We start from the raw sequence: 18,082 nt of genomic DNA, 5'->3' as shown, positions 1-18,082 counted from the left end.
TACTTAACTCTAGTCCTAAATTCCTCCCTTGACCCCCTTACTCATAGACAGAACTCTGAAACTACCTGTTCTTTCTCCAAATAGTAAACTGATAAGCCAAGACTGTCACCCTAGGAAGTCACAGAGATCACAGGAGTGAGGATTCCTACCACGTCCCTATTTAACTTGCCTATTTGGCTCCTGAAGAAGGCAGATGAGTCTTGGAGAATGGCTGTACTGTTGAATGAATCAGTGGTGGCCCCAATTTCAGCTGCCATTTCAGATATAGTCTATTTACTGCAGCAAATAAACTTACCACTGGAACCTATCCTCTGGTGACTGATCTGGCAAATGCTATTTTCTCCATTTTTGTGGACAAAGAGCACCAGAGACCGCTACACTTTTACCTGGTCGAGATGGTGTAGACTTTCCAGACTTATTCAGGATTGTTCTACTCAGCACTACCTCAACTTTCTTTGGTTCTTATGCTCTGCTCTGCAGTAGAACATAACAGAACAGTATACATTGATGATACCAGGCTGATGACTGGACCTGGAAGCAGGGAGAACATGGTGCCCTAGATTCCTTGGTAGAGAACAGATGTGCCAGTGATTGGGAAGTTCGGGACCTGCCACCTCAGCTATGCTTCCGGGAGGCTAGTGGTCTAGGGAATGTCTGGATACCCCTTCCAAAGTAAAAGACAAACTGCTGCATCTTTCACTCCTTAAAAATAAGAGTCACAATGTTTGGTGGACTTCCTTATATTTTGGTGGACACATATATATCCACTTTAGAGATCGCTACTCTGACCCCTTTACTGAGTAACCCCCAATACCACCAGCTTTCCGTGGCAGCCAGGGCAGGAAAACCCACTCCAGCTGCTCCAGGCTACAGAAAGCCCTGTCAATTCACCTCTTTGGCCCAGGGCCTCCAACAGTCTATGAGGTCTCTGCCAGATTGGGGGGTACATGGAGCCCACCAAGAGCCCTGATAACATAAAGCAAACCTATGCTTTCTTTGGAGAATATTTCCTTCTAAGAGACCACTGACTTACTGCTGAGTGCCAGTAGGATCTGAATGCCTGAACACAGAACATCATTACCATGCTATCCACTGGACACTGGGCTTTTTGACCCACTGAAACATAACGGTGGGGTTTACAGGACTGAGGCAGGTAGTGCTGGGAAACAAGTTTCATAAGAAATGGCTCACACTCCCAATGCACCCTCTCTTTTTTATACTATTACCTTTCCCAACCTGTCCTAATAAACAGTTGCTTACGAGGCCTGTTTTTCTATTACTGGGATATATGTACCCCCAGGAGTACTCTGCAGTGTGCTGGTGGGTATTTAAAGCCTTTGACCAGTTTGGGTAGATGAAGAAATCTGGCCTCAGGGAGCATAACTCTGAGGAGAACTTCCGATTGTTTCTCTCATAAGAAATGAAGTTGAAGGTACAGACCTACACTGATTTATGCACACTGCCAAATAAATCACAAACTGCGTTTTGATTAAAGGAATGAGACTGCGTTTAAATCATCAGAAACAGAACTCTGATCAAAACATGAAATCTAGAAGTTGTATTTCCCATGCATCCCTTCTCAGGAAGCTGCTTGAGGACGTATCCACCAAAACAACAGTATAAACCAAGAAAAGAGGACCACACTGGGTCAAGGAAACAGAGTACTCAACATGGGAGAAACACAGCAGGCCTAAGGCGTAACCAGTTCAATTTGGGGCAGTAGTAGGCTGAAGGAATCCAGAATGGTATCCCAGGAAATTTCTTTAAAAAGAAAAACGTGTAACTAAATGGTCACCTATTATGAATAACCATATGAAAAACGGTGTACAAAGTGGCTTTACAATTCTTTGGGAAAACTAAGAGAAACGGTCATAGGAAAGTAAGAAATTATGAGAAGAAGATTATCAGCTCAAGGAAAATAAACAGTTATAGAAATGAGCAATAATTTACATAGTTAAAATATGTTAATGCCCAATATTAATGTAGCCAAAAATTAGGATTGAACCGTATTTAAAGAATGAAGGGCAGAAAACTCGGGTGGGATGGGATGGTGTAAGAAAGCTAAATCCTCACATTCCATCATAGGGTCAATAGTATCTAAAATATACACATCAGAGCCTACTATTGGGAAACATGGAGATAAATATTAGAGAAAAAATAAACTAAAAATATTTAGTTGTGTCTGCATTGCAAAAGGGATCGAGACAAAGGAACCTCAATAAAGAAATAGCCCCTACTAATAAAGTTATAGCACAATTTGATTTTTAAACCTACGTTCATAATAATAATAGCAAATATTCATCAAAGGCTTACCATGTGTGAAGCACTATTCTAGATGTTTCACACATATTAACTTACTTAATCCTGATAACTTGATGAGATAGGTAAAATTACAGTCTTCACTTTATAGATGAAAAAACTGAGGCAGACATGTTAAGTAATTTCCAAGGTCATACTGCTATTTTGATTAAGATTTAATTTAAAAAAAGCATAATAGATACACAAGGTAAAAATGCAAATACTGGGAAAGGGTACAAGCTGAAATGTCTTTCTCTGACTTTGATCCTGACCCCCAGACAAACATGCTTAACAGTTGTACATTCTTCCGATGTTTCCTACATTTTATTTTAACATAAATGTGAGCACACTCTTCTCTGTTTTGCCCTTTGTCTTTCATTTAACAATATATCTTGGTGCTGTCATATCTGCATATAGAGATCTATCTCATTCTTTTTTGAATTTTACTACATGGATATGCAAGAATTATTAATTAAAGGTGTTTCCAGTCTTTTGCAATTCCAAAAAAAGCAACAAACTTCTTTTACAGGCATCTACACATACATGAGAACAGGAAAAATCAAAGTGTGTCTACATTCAAAACTTATGACTACAGGGGCGCCTGGGTGGCTCAGTCGGTTAAGTGTCTGACTTCAAGTCATGATCTCACAGTTCCTGAGTTAGAGCCCCACTTTGGGCTCTGTACTGACAGCTCAGAGCCTGGAGCCAGCCTTGGATTCGGTGTCTCCTTCCACCCTGCCCCTCCCTCGCTCTCTCTATCAGGAATAAACATTTAAAAATTAAAAAAAAACAAAAAAACAAAAAAAACAGGGGCGTCTGGGTGGTTCAGTCGGTTGAGCGCCCGACTTCGGCTCAGGTCATGATTTCACAGTCTGTGGGTTCGAGCCCCACGTCGGGCTCTGTGCTGACAGCTCAGAGCCTGGAGCCTGCTTCCAACCCTGTGTTTCCCTCTCTCTCTGCCTCTCCCTCACTCTCACTTTGACTCACTCTGTCTCTCAAAAATAAATAAATGTAAAAAAAATTTTTTTTAATTAAAAAAAAAATTTTTTTTAATTAAAAAAACAAAAACAAAAACAAAGAACACTTATGACCATAGTGTTGCAAAGCGATTGTGCCAACTGCATTTCTGCTAGCAGTTTATGAGAGTACCTATTCCCATGTCCTTAAAAAAATAAAAAATAATCTGGTACAATTAAACATTCTGATAGGTGAAATATGGGACTTCTTGTGTGAATTTGCATTTTTAAATAGAGGTAATGATTTTTCCATATTTTTAAAACTATTTGTATTTATTTTCTGCAAACTGACTATCCATGACTTCTGCCCATTTTGGTTATTTTCTAAGAGTCTTTACATGGAAGAAAATTAATCTTCATCACACATTGCCAATTTCCTTCCTTGTTTTGTCTCTTTTGACCTAATTTGTGGTATGTTTGCTATATAGCCATATGTAACGTTTAAGAGCGCAATCTGTGAAAATTTATGCAATTAGACCCACATCAATGACAAACTCATTACCACTGTTATCTCACTTAGGATTTTACATAAATATTCTTAAGCAAAGCTGTCCCATAATTTCCATCTGTACATGTATGTTATCATAGGTGTTTTTTTTTTTTAAGTTTATTCATCTATTCTGAGAAAGAAAGCGCAAGCAGGGGAGGGGCAGAGAGAGAGAGAGACAGGGAGAGAGAGAATCCCAAGCAGGCTCCACACTGTCAGCTGTCAGCGAAGAGCCTGATGCGAGAGGCTCGAACTCACGAAGCATGAGATCATGACCTGAGCTGCAGTCAGTCGCTCAACCGAGTCACCCAGGCACTCCCGTAGGTGTTTGTTTCAATGTAATCCTAAAATTATTTTAAAAATTTCAGAAGTTTTCCTTGTTTCTGTGTGCTCTGGCAGAGTTTAAAATAGGATTAACGTTATCTGTTTTCATACAATTGAACTGGAAGCATTTGCAATTGGGAGTTTCTTTGTAAGATTAGTGAGATTACACTAATTACAACTAAATTGTAATTCTTCACTGAACTGCCTGCTCATGCTTGCCTTGTGTGTTAGTCAGGGCTCTCTAGAAAAACAGGACCAATAGAATATATGCTGACATATAATAAGAGATTTACTATGAGGCATTGGCTCATGTGATAAGGGAAGCTGAGAAGTGCCACAATCTACTGCCCACAAGATGGAGACCCAGGAAAGTGGGTGGTGTAATTCAGTGGAAGTCCAAAGGCCCCAGGTCACAGCAATACCAATGTCATGTTCCAGCTCCAGCAGAGAGCAAATTTGCCCTTGCTCTGCTTTTTTGTTCTGTTTAAGCCCTCAACAGATCAGATGATGTCCACCTGCATTGGTGAGGATGAATCTTCCTTATGGAGACTACTGATTCAAATGCTATTCTCTTCTAGAAACACACTCACAGATGCACCTAGAAATAATATTTTACCAGCTCTCTGGGCATTCTATTAGTCCAATGAAGTTGGCACATAAAATCAACCATCAAACCTCGTGTTCCACTGAAGAGATGGTCATTTATTGCTAAGAGCTCTTCACTTGTTGTTTTGAATCATTTCTCGACCAGTGTGAATATTCTCTCAAATTTGTCATTTTTCTTTAGATTGTTATGTTGATTTTTTGGGTTTCACACTGAGCACGGAATCTGCTTAGGATTCTCTCTCCCTCTTTCTCTGCCCCTCTCCTTGCCAGTACTCTCTCTCTCTCTCAAAATAAATAAATAAACATGTATTTTAAAAAATAAATTGTAATGTTGGTTTATTTAAAGCTTTTCTTTATTATGTCATTAAACAAATCAGTGCATTCCTGCAGAAATTTATGATTTCTGCCCTTAGTGTCATGTTTAGAAAGGTCTGTACTGCCCCCCCAAATTATGTAAATATTTACCTATATTTATTATAATTACCTATTACCTATATTTATTATAACAATAATATGTATTTATTATATATTATTTTCAAAGACCAAAATTTTGTTCCATCAAAATTATAATGTTATTTAAATTAAATTTATATTTTATTTTTATTAAACATTTTTCCAAATAATTTTTGAGTTGGGAGTTTCTTTGTAAGATTAGTGAGATTACACTAATTACAACTAAATTGTAATTCTTCACTGAACTGCCTGCTCATGCTTGCCTTGTGTGTTAGCCAGGGTTCTCTAGAAAATTTATTTGGAAAATTAGTATTTTTAAATATATATTTTTCTAAATAATAGGGAAGCTTTAACATCATTTATTGAAGACGTCCCTTTATGAGTTACTTGAAATGCCAAAATTTGCAAAGCAAATCTCCTTTTAACATTCTTTTCTGGTAACAGCTTTATTGAAATATAATTCACATACCAGTCAATTCACCTATCTAAAATGTATAACTCAAAAAAACTTAAAAGAATAAAATGTATAATTCAGTGGTTTTTAGTAGAGTCACAGAAGTGTGCAATCACTGCCACAAAAGTTTTAGAATGCTTTCATCACCCCAAGAAGACACCCTGTACACATCTGAACATATTTTTATGTGCTTATTGGCCATCTGTATACTTCTTTAGAAAAATATCTACTCACACCTCTTGCCTATCTTTCAATTGGGTTATCTGCCTCCCTCTTTTTTAAAAAAATTTTTAAACGTTTATTTATGTTTGAGAGACAGAGAGAGATACAGCAAGAGTGGGGGAGGAGGAGAGAGAGGGAGACACAGAATCCAAAGCAGGCTCCAGGCTCTGAGCTGTCAGCACAGAGCCTGACATGGGGCTCGAACCCACGAACTGCGAGATCATGACCTGAGCTGAAGTTGGATGCTTAACCAACTGAACCATCCAGGTACCCCTAGTTATCTGCCTTTTTAATTGTTATTGTTGAGTTATAGAAGTTCTTTATACATTCTGGATATTCAATCTTTATCAGATATGTGATGGGCAAATATTTTCTCTCATTCTGTGGTTGTCTTTTTACCTTTTTTTTTTTTAATTTTTTTTTTCAACGTTTATTTATTTTTGGCACAGAGAGAGACAGAGCATGAACGGGGGAGGGGCAGAGAGAGAGGGAGACACAGAATCGGAAACAGGCTCCAGGCTCTGAGCCATCAGCCCAGAGCCTGACGCGGGGCTCGAACTCACGGACCGCGAGATCGTGACCTGGCTGAAGTCGGACGCTTAACCGACTGCGCCACCCAGGCGCCCCTCTTTTTACCTTTTTGATGTTGTCCTCTGAAACTCAAGTGTTTAATTGTGTTTGAGTCCAATTATCAATTTTTCCTTTGGTTGCCTGTGTTATTCATGTCATATTTAAAAAAATGCCTAATTCAAAGTCATAAAGATTTACACTTACATTTTCCTCTAAGAGCTTTACAGTTTTAGCTCTTACATTTAGGTTTCTGATCCATTTTAAGTTAGTTTTTATAAATGGTGTGAGGTAGGAGTCCAACTTCATTCTTTTGCACGCATACAGTTGTTCCAGTGCCATTGGTTGAAAAGACTGTTCTTTCTTGCTGAATGCTCTTGACACAATTTCCAAAAATCAATTACTCTTAAATGTACTCATTTACTTCTGGACTTTCAATTCTACTCCATAGATTGGTATGTCTATCCTTATGCCAATACCATATGTCTTGATTATTGTAGATTTCTAGTAAGTTTTAAAATTGGAAAGTATGAGTTTTCCACCATTAGTCTTTCTCTTTTTTTTTTAAGATCATTTTGGCTACCCTGAATCCCTTAAATTTCCATATGAACTTTAGGATCAGTTGGTCAATTTCTGCAAACAAAAATCCAGTTGAATTTTTGATAGGGATTATAATCAATCTGTAGATGAATTTGGGAAGTGTTGCCATCTTTACAATATTAAGTCTTCCAATCCACAAACAAAAGATATCTTTCCATTTATTTAGGTCTTCTTTAATTTCTCTTGATAGTGTTTTATAGCTTTCAAAGTACAAGTCTTTTGCTCTTTTGTTAGAAATACTCTTTTGTGAAATACATTCCTAAGTAATTTATCATTTTAATAATATTGTAAATAGAATTGTGTTCTTAATTTCATTTTTAGATTGTTCATTGTTAGTGTATAAAAATACAATTGATTTTTGTATATCGATCTTGTATTCTGTAACCTTGCTGAATTTATTATGTCTGACAGATGGGTTTTTTGTTTGCTTTGTTTCTGGTGGATTCTTTAGGAGTTTCTTTATACAAGATCACATGATTTGTAAATAGTTTTATGTCTTCTTTTCCAATCTGGCTGTCTTTTTACATTTTTTCCTTACCTAACCGTCCTAGATAGAACTTCCAACATCAAACAGGGGTGGCAAGAGCAGACATCCTTGTCTTATTTCTGATCTTAGGGGGAAAGCTTTCAGTCTTTCACCATTTATTAGCTATTCGTAGTAGCCCTTTATCAAGTTGAGGAAGTTCTCGGCTGTTCCTAGTTTTTTTTTTTTAATCATGAGAGGATTTTGTTAAATGTTTTTTCTGCGTATACTGTAATAATCATGTGATTTCCATCCTTTAGTCTATTAATATGATGTATTAATTACATTAGTTGATTTTAGCATGTTGAACCAACCTTCATTCCTGGAATAAATCCCACTTGATCATGGTATATAATCAAAAACTCTTTCAAACAATAGAAGAGGGAACACTTCCCAACTAATTCTATTACCATGATACCAAAGTCAGACAAAGACATCACAAGAAAACTACAGACCAATATACCTGATAAATACAGATGCAAAAATCCTCAACTAAATGCTAGTAAACCAAATAAATCTAGGAACATATAAAAAAAGGATTAAATACCATGACCAAGTTAGGAGAAAGGCGAATGAGTACTAATGTGTACGGGATTCCTTATGGGAGTGATGAAAATATTCTAAAAAAAGATAGTGATAATGATTGCACAGTTTTGTGAATATACTAAAAACTCTACCTGTTGAAAGGGCAAATATCATTTTATGTGAATTACATGCCATTAAAAAAAAGAAAGAAAGCTGCTTTCCATCTATTTTCTCCTTTTCCCCTTTCCTACTGCCTAAAAGACAGACATGATCAAGCTAGTAAAAGCATCCTAAGAGATTGTAGAGCAACAAGACAGTAGGAACCTGGGTCTTTGGATGACCTTCCACATCCAAAGTCTGGCACAGCCCCTTGGATTATATACAGGCTCAGACATTTACAACAGAAAAAAAGAAAAGAAAAGAAAAGAAAAGAAACTAGTACTTACTTTGTTTAGGTCACTGTGATTAGGTTCCTGTTAAAGCATCCCATCCAATATCCTAATTCTATTAGGTTGTTTCTACATTGCACTACTACACACAATTCTGCAATGAAATACCCCATATATACATTTCCTTGGATATGTGTTAGAGTTCTTTAGAGTAAATACCCTGAAGTGAAATTGTCGGGTTTTCAGATATGCACAGCTTCAGTTACACTTAATATGTTTGATTATTTCTCTAAGCGGTTGAACCAATTTCCTAGCAATGGGTAAAACTTAGCATTTTCTTCAATCCTCACCAACATTTGGTCATATGAAGCATATTAAGTTTTTCCAAAATGATGGGTGTGAAATGGTGTCCTGTTATTGTTGTCATCTGAATTTCCCTGAGATTAGTGGAATTGAGCATCTTTTCACATTTATTGATCTTTGAGTTTCTTTTATGGATTGCTTGTACATATCTTTTGCTCATTTTCCCATTGCATCATACACCATTGTCTTAATGATTTGTAGACATTTTCATTTTTGTTTATTACTGTTTTGCCATTATCTTGCACTAATATTTAGCTTTACTTCCGCTTAGTTTACAATAATTTTAGTCATATAGAAATTGTTATTTTAATGTGCTCAAATGTGTCACTCTTTTCCTCTTATTTGTTTAGTCTCATTTAAGAAAATATTTAAGCCTCTGTCATAAAGATATTTTCCCAAGCTTCTTCCTGAAAGTTTTATAGTTTTCTTTTCATATTTAGTTTTTCTTCCATTTGGAACTGGATTTTATGAGTGTGAAGTATGTGTCAGATTGTCTTTTTCATGTACAGCTAATTGACTCATTCTTTCCCTGAAGAATTTTCCACATCTTCTATGTTTTTCAGTAAAATTTAATAATTGCTAATTTAATTTCTCTAAGGATACACTCTTTACCATTTCACTTTTAAAATTTGTCAAGGTTTATTTTATGACCCTGAATATAACATTTTTGTAAATATTACATGAGCACTTAAAATAGTGTACACCTTGCTACAACTTAATATACTATTCTATATGTCAGTTGTCACTCGTTAAACATGTTATTTAAATCTATCATATATGTGTCAATATTACTTTTGTCTGATTGTTTATTAGTCACAGAGGTGTGTTAAAATCTCTCACTCTCATGATAGACTTGTGTATTTCTCCATTGAGGTGTTTTATTTTTTTAATGTATTTTGAGGCTGTATTTTTAGGTATATCCCAATATAGAATTGCTATATTACATTTAATTTTTTTATAATTACAAAGTGTCCCTCCTTTTTATCTAGTAACAAATTTTTGCCTCAAAGTCTACTATATTTCATATAATACAGATACTCCAGCTTTTCTTTTCCTGTTTTGGTTGATGTTTGCATGTATATTTTCCCATCTTTTAACTTTCAACCTTTCTGTGTCCTTATATTCTATGTGTGACTCTTGAAAACAGCATATATTTGGGTTTGTTTGTTTTTTTCCAGCCTACAATCTCTGTCTTTTAAATGGAAGTTAATCCACTTACATTTAATATAATTACTTATAAATTGGCATTTAAATCTATCTTATTATTTTTTTGTTGGTGTTCTACTTGTCTACATTTCTTTTTCTCTTTCTCCTTGCCTTCTTTTGGACTGTTTGCCTTATATTATTTCATCTTCCCCACCTATTTATACATTCTTTTACTTTACAAATTCTTGAACTTCAACATAGAACTACTAAGTCAGAAACTGGGGTGGAGTTTATGATTCAGTGGGCCTAAGATGAGACTTGAGAATGTGAATTTCTAGCAAATTCACAGTGCTCAGCATGGAGCCCGATGCAAGGCTTGAGATCATGACCTGAGCCAAAATCAAGAGTCAGATGTTCAACCAACTGAGCCACCCAAGCACCCCAAAATACTGAATCGTGATTACTCACCTACTCAAAAACTTTCCTTGGCTTCTGTGTTAGATTTCTGTTGTTGTAACACAAACTTAATGGCTTAAACAACACAAATTTATTATCTTAAAATTCTAGTGGTCAGAATTCTCAAATGGGTCTCACCAAACTGGGTCTGTATTCTCTTCTAGATTCTCTAAGGGATAATCTATTTTCTTGCCTTTCCCCGCTTCCTTGGAAAAGAAGGCTGCCTACATTCCTTGGCTCCACTTCTGTACTCAAAGTTAGCAATGCCTGGTTGAGTCTTTCTCATATTGCATCACTCTGACTGCCTCTTTCACATTAAAGGAGGCTTGTGATTACCCTAGGCCCACCAGAATAATCTCCATATTTTAATGTCAACTGATAAACTACCTTAATTCCATCTGGAGCTTTAATTCCCCCTTGCCAGATAACATAAGATACTCAGAGATTCTGGGGATTAAGATGTGGACATCTTGGGGGCACCTGGGTGGCTCAGTTGGTTTAGCATTTGACTTCGGCTCAGGTCATGATCTCATGGGTTCATGAGTTTGAGACCCAGATTGGGCTCTGTGCTGACAGCTCAGAGCCTGGAACCTGCTTCATATCTGTGTCTCCCTCTCTCTCTGCTCCTTCCTCACTCACCCTCTGTCTCCCTCAAAGATAAATAAACATTAAAAAAAATATATTAAAAAAAAAAAGATGTGGACATCTTGCTGGGGGGAGGGGAGCATTATTCTTCCTATCATGGTTTCCCAATGTCACCAAACCCAATTCCACATTATTGATCCCAGTTTACTCTCCCACCTTAGCCCTAAGACTCTCTTCTTTGTAACTGTGTTCCAACCACATGGTCTATCTGATGATTCCCCAACATAGCCTGCACTCACACAGCTTTGCTTCTGGCATTTTCTCTTCCTTGATGTTCTCTTCATTCCTCCCTACTTTTTCTCCCAAGATGAAAATCCTATTCATTCTCAAATTTTCATAGCAAATGTTTCATTTCCCATGAAGCTTTTCTCCTAATCTTTCCTCTCTAGTGTTTGTACTTTCCTGTAGAACTTACATTACACTTCCTTTGATAGTTATTTGTGTTATTTCCTCTGCCGGAGAATGAACTCATTGAGGGCAGAAACGTATGGATTCATCCTCACTTGTATGTCTGTTAGACATATCTAAGACTAAACCCTTGTTTTCCATTCACACTCCTCCCAAACTACTCTTCTCTAGTTTTCCCATCTAGTAAAATCACCTCCCTTCACCCAGTTGGGCTTACCACAAACTGCTGAGTCATCTTTGACCAGTCCATCAGTGAACTTCACCAATGCTCACCCCTGATCTAAGTCACCATCATCATTTGCCTGCCCTACTAGACTCCTTGTTTTCAATCCTGCCCCTGCATCTCTCACCTTGCACAAGTGAGCATGTGCATATGCATGTACACACACAAATTCTATTCTCAATCCAGCATCCAGAAGGATCATCTACATTTTTTAGAAGTTTAAGTCTGATTATATCTCAGTCCTGCTTAATGTCAGACAGCTTACCTTCATACACAGAACAGATTCCAAAGGTCTTACAGTGTTCTGTAAGGTCTAACCTCACCTCCCACTGTTTCACGTCTTGCTCACTGTAGTCCGGCCTTATTGTCATACTTACTGTTCCTCACATTAGCCTGGCAGCCACTTGCCCCGGGGCCTCTGCACTTACTGTGCCCTCAGCCTGTGAAACACTGTTTCTCAAGACAGCTATATGATTGACTCTTTTCTGTCCTCTATGCCTCTATTCATCCCCTCATGCTCTTTGGTCTCTGTACAAATGTCACTTAACCACTGTGTGCAAAAGGGCAGCCCTTCATTTCTTCCACCAGTCTGTACCCTTATGCTGCCTGAATTTTCTTTACATCTTTACCATTACATGACATTACATTATAAGTCTATTTCTTGTCTGTCAGCATCTACCAAAACATAAACTTCAGACTTTATTTTGATCTCTATTCTAGTCTCAGAACCTGGAAGCATGCATTGCACAGAGGAGGCATTTAACAAATATTTGTTAAATGAATAAACTTATCTTTGTATGTCCTTGTTTCTTCTTCTTTTTTTTTTTTTTTTAGTTTATTTATTTATTTTTGAGAGAGAGAGGTGAGTGTGTGTGTGCAAGCATTGGAGCAGGGCAGTAAGAGAGGACAAAGAGAATCCCAAGCACAGAGCCTGATATGGGGCTCAAACTCTCGAATCATAAGATTACAACGTGAGGTGAAATCAAGAGTTGGACGCTTAACCAACTGAGCCACTTAGGCGCCCCTGTATGTCCTTATTTCCTGCCCAGTCCTTTGATCACAAGATGCTAAGACGTACTCCTGTTTCTTGCTCCACCCTTTGATCACAGAGGCTAAGCAAGTATTGGAGGAATTGGATTTTACGTACTTGCCAAGTTATTTAATATAATCACCAGAGGAAAAAACCACAGCAAGCCATCCTTATCATAGAGAAATAAAGATTGTAGAGAAATCGTCACAATCCAGTTTAGCCTTTGATTACTTAGTTTTGATGTGATGGACCTCCCTAGATCACAAAGTGTATCATACTGAACATTTATTTCTAGGATGCAGTTCAGAAATCAACCCCAGGAGACCACACTGTCTACACAGGATGTGTGACTGGGGGGCAGGGGACGGGGCTTTGGGACATACCAGTGTGGTTGTGAAGGATACCAAGGGAACCGTAAGCTGCGAGGAACACAGTTAGGGACATTCAGTTTCAGAGGATACACTCAAAAGTCTAAAGTTTTTCTTCTCTTCAGTGAATTTCTCTCACTTTCACAGTACTATTCTTAGGAATAGACTTTTTCCCTTTGTGTCTAGGTTTTTCAGACCAGAGAACAACAACAACAACAACAACAACAACAACAACAACAAACCCCAAAACAAAAATAAAACACACAGCTTCTAATCACTCACTCTCTCTTATTGCACAAACAAGAGATAGTTTTAAAAATTCATCTTTTCTCTGCCACCCGATGTATATATTGATGTGAGAGCAAATGTCTGGAACTGCATTAAGTTCATTTAAGCTAAACCAATTTTAAATGACCATTTCAACACTAATGTTAAATGATCCTCTTCTTTTCCTTCAGAATTTCCTTGAGTCCATCCTTTTATGCCAGTTCCCTATATTCAGTAGGATCAGTAACATCTTTTAACCTAAAAACACAAGTATTAATCACAATGGATCCTTTCGGTTCTTATTTTACTTTTCTTGCACAACAGATAAGTATGTTTTCTAATCAGTAATTTTTGACTCTGTCTACACATTAGAGTCACTTGCAGAACTTTTTAAAAAACACCAACTCTCAAGACTCTCCCAAGACCAAGTCCAAATCTCTAAGGGTGGGACCCAAGCATAAGAATTTCTTTGTAAAGTTTCCCTAGTGATTTTTTTTTTTTTTTTTGAGAAAGAGAGAGAGAGAGAGAGAGCGAGCCCACGAGCAGGGCTGGGGCAGAGGGAGAGAGAGAGAATCTTAAGCAGGTTACATGCTCAGCACAGAACCCAATGTGGGGCTTGATCTCGAGACTGTGAGATCATGACCTGAGCTTAAATCAAGAGTCCAATGCTTAAGGGACTGAGCTACCCTGGAGCCCCTCCCCCAGTGATTTTAATGTGCAGCCAAGGTTAAGAACCAAAGCTCTTAGCACACACAACTGCTAGCCCCTCAGAAACAATGCAGTGATGGGAATAGCACCCAGAGGGAGCGTATCCCACATTTAGATTTCACTATGGTTAAATCACAGAGCAGGTCATTGCCCTATGTGTAACTAGTAGACTTGAATACTATATTATATGACTGGATAGAGTGATTACCCTTGACAATATGGATATGATTCAAACCATAAATAAGCTGAAGAACACTTAAAGATATCTTAGACAGGACTAGTCAAAGGTCACATGTGTTCATACTATCTTCTTTGGCAGTCTATGGCTAAAGAAGTTATACATGTGCAATATTCCTTCCCTTTCCCTGCCTTTTACTATAATTAATGCAGCAAACTCAAGGGAGGGGTGGGGGAAAGTCCTTGTTCTTTTTCTTTCTAAGAAGTGATTTCCTAAAAATGGTTTCTTGTGGGGAGTGGGTCCTGAAGAAGAGAAGGTTGAAGGTGATTAGGATCCTTGGCACTGAAGGGAATCCAGACATTCTACAGAGGGAATGGGTGGGGAACCCAGGCCTTCGATAATTAGGTGATGCAAGGCAAAGAAAAGACCTAGGCACCCCAGAGGCGTCAGGAATGAGCAAAGGGGCCTGCCTACTTCTAAGGGTACTGTGGACACATTCTGCTTAGGTACCGGGTTCTGGCACAATATCAGTTATGTTGAATTTTTCCATCACTAATCACTTACAAGAATTGTACTTTAATTGTCCAAAAGTAGAAAGGTGACTGCAAAAGAACAAACTTATGTTCTGTAAATGCCATAATGTAATCATAATTTGGATAAAGATGTGTACTGGTCTGGCTAAGGAAGCTTGACTAAATTCACTGGGCTGTTGCTCATCATTCGTGTGTGTGTGTGTGTGTGTGTGTGTGTGTGTGTGTGTGTGACATAAATATCTTTCTCCAGTTCTGTCATTTCTTGAATACTTTATAAAACGTCATTTTGTTCAGACACTTCTTCAAAACAATTGTTGCTGGAATCTGAACTGGCACTGGAAGAAAATAGATTATTTGCAACAAAGAGAGAGAGAGAGAGATAAAATTGTAGTATTACATAAAGCATTATGACTGCTTCCAACTGATTTAAAAATCTATGTCCTAATGATCCCAATTTACTTTTTCTGCCAGATCCTTCAAAATTGCCTGGAAATTACAAGCAGGCTTTTTGCAGTAAATTCTAACTTCTCAATGTCTTGATCAGATATTAGCCATTTATTGGTAAATGTGTATATAATTTATTATTAGTGCCTGAACCACTATCTTAAACTAATTAGCAGTGTTTCACCAATTATAGCAATGCCTCCTAAATGGTGAACTACCATATAATTTCTAAATCACTATTACTGCTTGGCACCTTCTTTTATATTAATGGTTTAATCCTGAAGAAAAAAAAAAGTGATGTTTCTAAAACCCTAAGGTTTCTTTTGAAGTTACTGAGCTTTAAGCAGATTAACTTATATTTGTTTTCCAGAGTGTGCTTCTTCAGGACACTGATTATACCTTATCTAAATCTGTACTTTTATGTTTATTTATATTCACTTCTTATATATTATCTTCATTTTTAAGGTAAATGAATACACGTTTTGTCAGCAGGAGCATCTTTTTTAAAGAGAAGTCATTTTGTAAAGGAATTCCTTTTTTTTTAATTTCCCCAATTCAAGAATTTACTGTTTGTTTAAGGAAACAAGACCCTGAGTTTTACTGCAGAGAAATGGTACGTTTGTTTTAAGTACTCTTAAAATGCTAATATAATTGTTTTTCCCTTTCGGATTAATATATCTTGTCACATTTAACAGAAAGTTTTCCTGTGTACACAAGACTCATTCCCTTTTGTTTTTCTGCTGGATTTTCGAGCAGAGCCCTCACCAAGAGGGAAAATGACAGTAACGTTAAAGAAGAAACACACTTTCACTCGATAGTTAAGCGACAAGCATGGGAAAAACAGACCAAGAGAAGATAAGAAAGAAAATCCTTCTTGCAGAACCAGGCGCACTACAAAGCTCAATTAGTTCACAGACTGAGGACACTGCTTTTTATAAGTTTTTTCTCTCCACTGGGAACAGTTTTCTGAGTCTCCCTCTCTCGGCTATCCATCCCTCGAGTCCTAACCAGGTTTTTTCTTTATTGCTTGAGAGAAAGTTGCCAGGGAAGGAATATTCGGTACATATCACGAAGGGTTTTCTATTTTCAGTAAGTTTTACCGTTCTCCAGATGGCTCCCGATCGTCCCTAGACACACAGAGTCACTAGGCTTCCTCCCGACCCTTTTGAGAATCTGTTTCGTGAAAACCAGGAGCTCTCTGTAAACCCCGGAAACAGACTTGTTCGGAATTTCGCATGTGATTTCCACGTCGTCTGTTGACCCTCATCTTTGCAGCGCAAGTTAAAAACGTCTGTTTAGAGTTAAAGGGCAAGGAACCCTCTAACATCTTCCAAGGGGCCCAAAGATCTCGAGCTCCCAAAGCCAGTGCTTGACGCGGCCCGTGGGAGCTCAGACCTTGACCGAGCGCCCGAGTAGGTGGATCCCTGCCACCCACTGGCTTTAACAGGAGGAAAAGTAACTTTCCGCTCCTTGCACGTCTCCAAAGTCCGACCTGTAGGCGCCGGACTGAGCTGGGCCAAGGTCTCAAAATCTGAGACGAGACAAGAGAGATGTGTAAAGAAAGCCTCAGGGCATTACCGGTCGCCGCGCACGAACCCCGGGCCCCGGGACTCCCGGCTGTGCTCACTGCGGGTCCAACGCCCCGTCGCCTCCTAGGGACGCGAGCAAAAAGACACTCCGAGCCCGCCCCGCGCGGCGTCTGACACCGAGGCTCCCCCAAGCTTCAAGACCTCCGCAGGAGCCAGGCATCCCTCGCGGGGCGTCCTTACCTTGGGGTTGGTCAGGAGCTGGTGCTCGTCGCTGTGCAGCAGCGCCCTGGAGTTGGACTCGGAGTTGTTCACGTAGACCTGGACGCAGGGGTACTGCGAGGTGCCCCTGCAGTCGGCGCCACAGGTGAAGGTGCACTCAAAGACCTCGCCGATCTGCTGCACCGACAGCACCGTGCAGTTGGCCGCCGTGGCTTGCAGATCCTGCAGCGCGGGACTGAGCCAGCAGAAGCCGAAGATAAAGAGCGACACGACGCCAGAGATGATGAGAAACAAGCCGAGCCGGATGCTCTTGTCCTCGGCTTCCGTGTACTCGTAAGCCACCCGGAGCTTCGCCATCGCCCCCCACTCCCGGCGGCTGGCGCGCTCCCCCCGCCCCCTCCCGCCCCCGGCGCCCAGCCCGACTGCCTCGGGCGGGAGGAGCCGCCGCCGCCGCCGCCGCCGCGCGACAGCAGGGGAGTGGGCGGCGAGGGGGAGCGCGCGAGAACAAAGGGGCCGAGGCCGGCGACGCCCCCGGCGGCGGCAGCGCCCCCCGCCCCACCCCCCCAGCCCCGCCGCCAGCCGGGCCCCGGAGGCTCGCGGTGCGACCGCTGCTTCAGAGCCTCCTGCACCCTCGGGCGCGAGGAGCGCACGGGCGGCTCCTGCCTCCAGCGCCCCCTGCCAGCCTCCGCCCCCGCGCTCTCCCCGCCTCCCCCACCCCGCCTCCTCTCGCCCGGTGTCTCCCCGTCTCCATCGCCTGCTGGCCGCCGCCCCGCCGGCTCTCCGGGCAGCTGCCCCGAGGGCAGGCGCGGCTGGGCTGGGCCGAGCCCCGGGGCTCCCCCGAGCGGGAGGCGGCTCCGCCCGGCCCCACCCGCCGCCGACCGGGGCCTTCCCGCCCCGCCCGCCGCGGGGGCGTCTCCCGTGGGCGAGGGGCGGGCGAGCACCGCGGTGAGGGGCGGTGGCGGGCGCTTGAGATCCTCTTTAAATCCCCCTTGGAGGGACGTCTGAGATGAAAGCTGAGGATCGATCGAGCTTCACCCGAGTGAAAGTTAAAAACAGAAACGGAAAACAGGGAGCGAGGGCGTAGTGCGAGTGGAGCGGCGG

At 40.2% G+C, this 18,082-nt stretch overlaps 1 protein-coding gene across 1 annotated transcript in view; it reads right to left on the bottom strand.

Annotated features, from left to right (window-relative positions):
• The window catches only part of KCNMB4 (potassium calcium-activated channel subfamily M regulatory beta subunit 4), a 62,897-nt gene extending 45,527 nt beyond the window's left edge, over positions 1-17,370 (bottom strand). Inside the window, exon 1 of the mRNA XM_030323220.1 lies at positions 17,003-17,370. Coding sequence (XP_030179080.1) covers positions 17,003-17,338 — 336 coding nt within the window. The 5' untranslated portion in view covers positions 17,339-17,370. The remainder of the gene's footprint in view (positions 1-17,002) is intronic.
• Positions 17,371-18,082: the final 712 nt, after the last annotated feature.

Source organism: Lynx canadensis, chromosome B4 (genome assembly GCF_007474595.2).
Source record: "Lynx canadensis isolate LIC74 chromosome B4, mLynCan4.pri.v2, whole genome shotgun sequence".
Taxonomy (NCBI): Eukaryota; Metazoa; Chordata; class Mammalia; order Carnivora; family Felidae; genus Lynx; species Lynx canadensis.
This window is presented reverse-complemented; position numbering and strand designations above follow the sequence as displayed.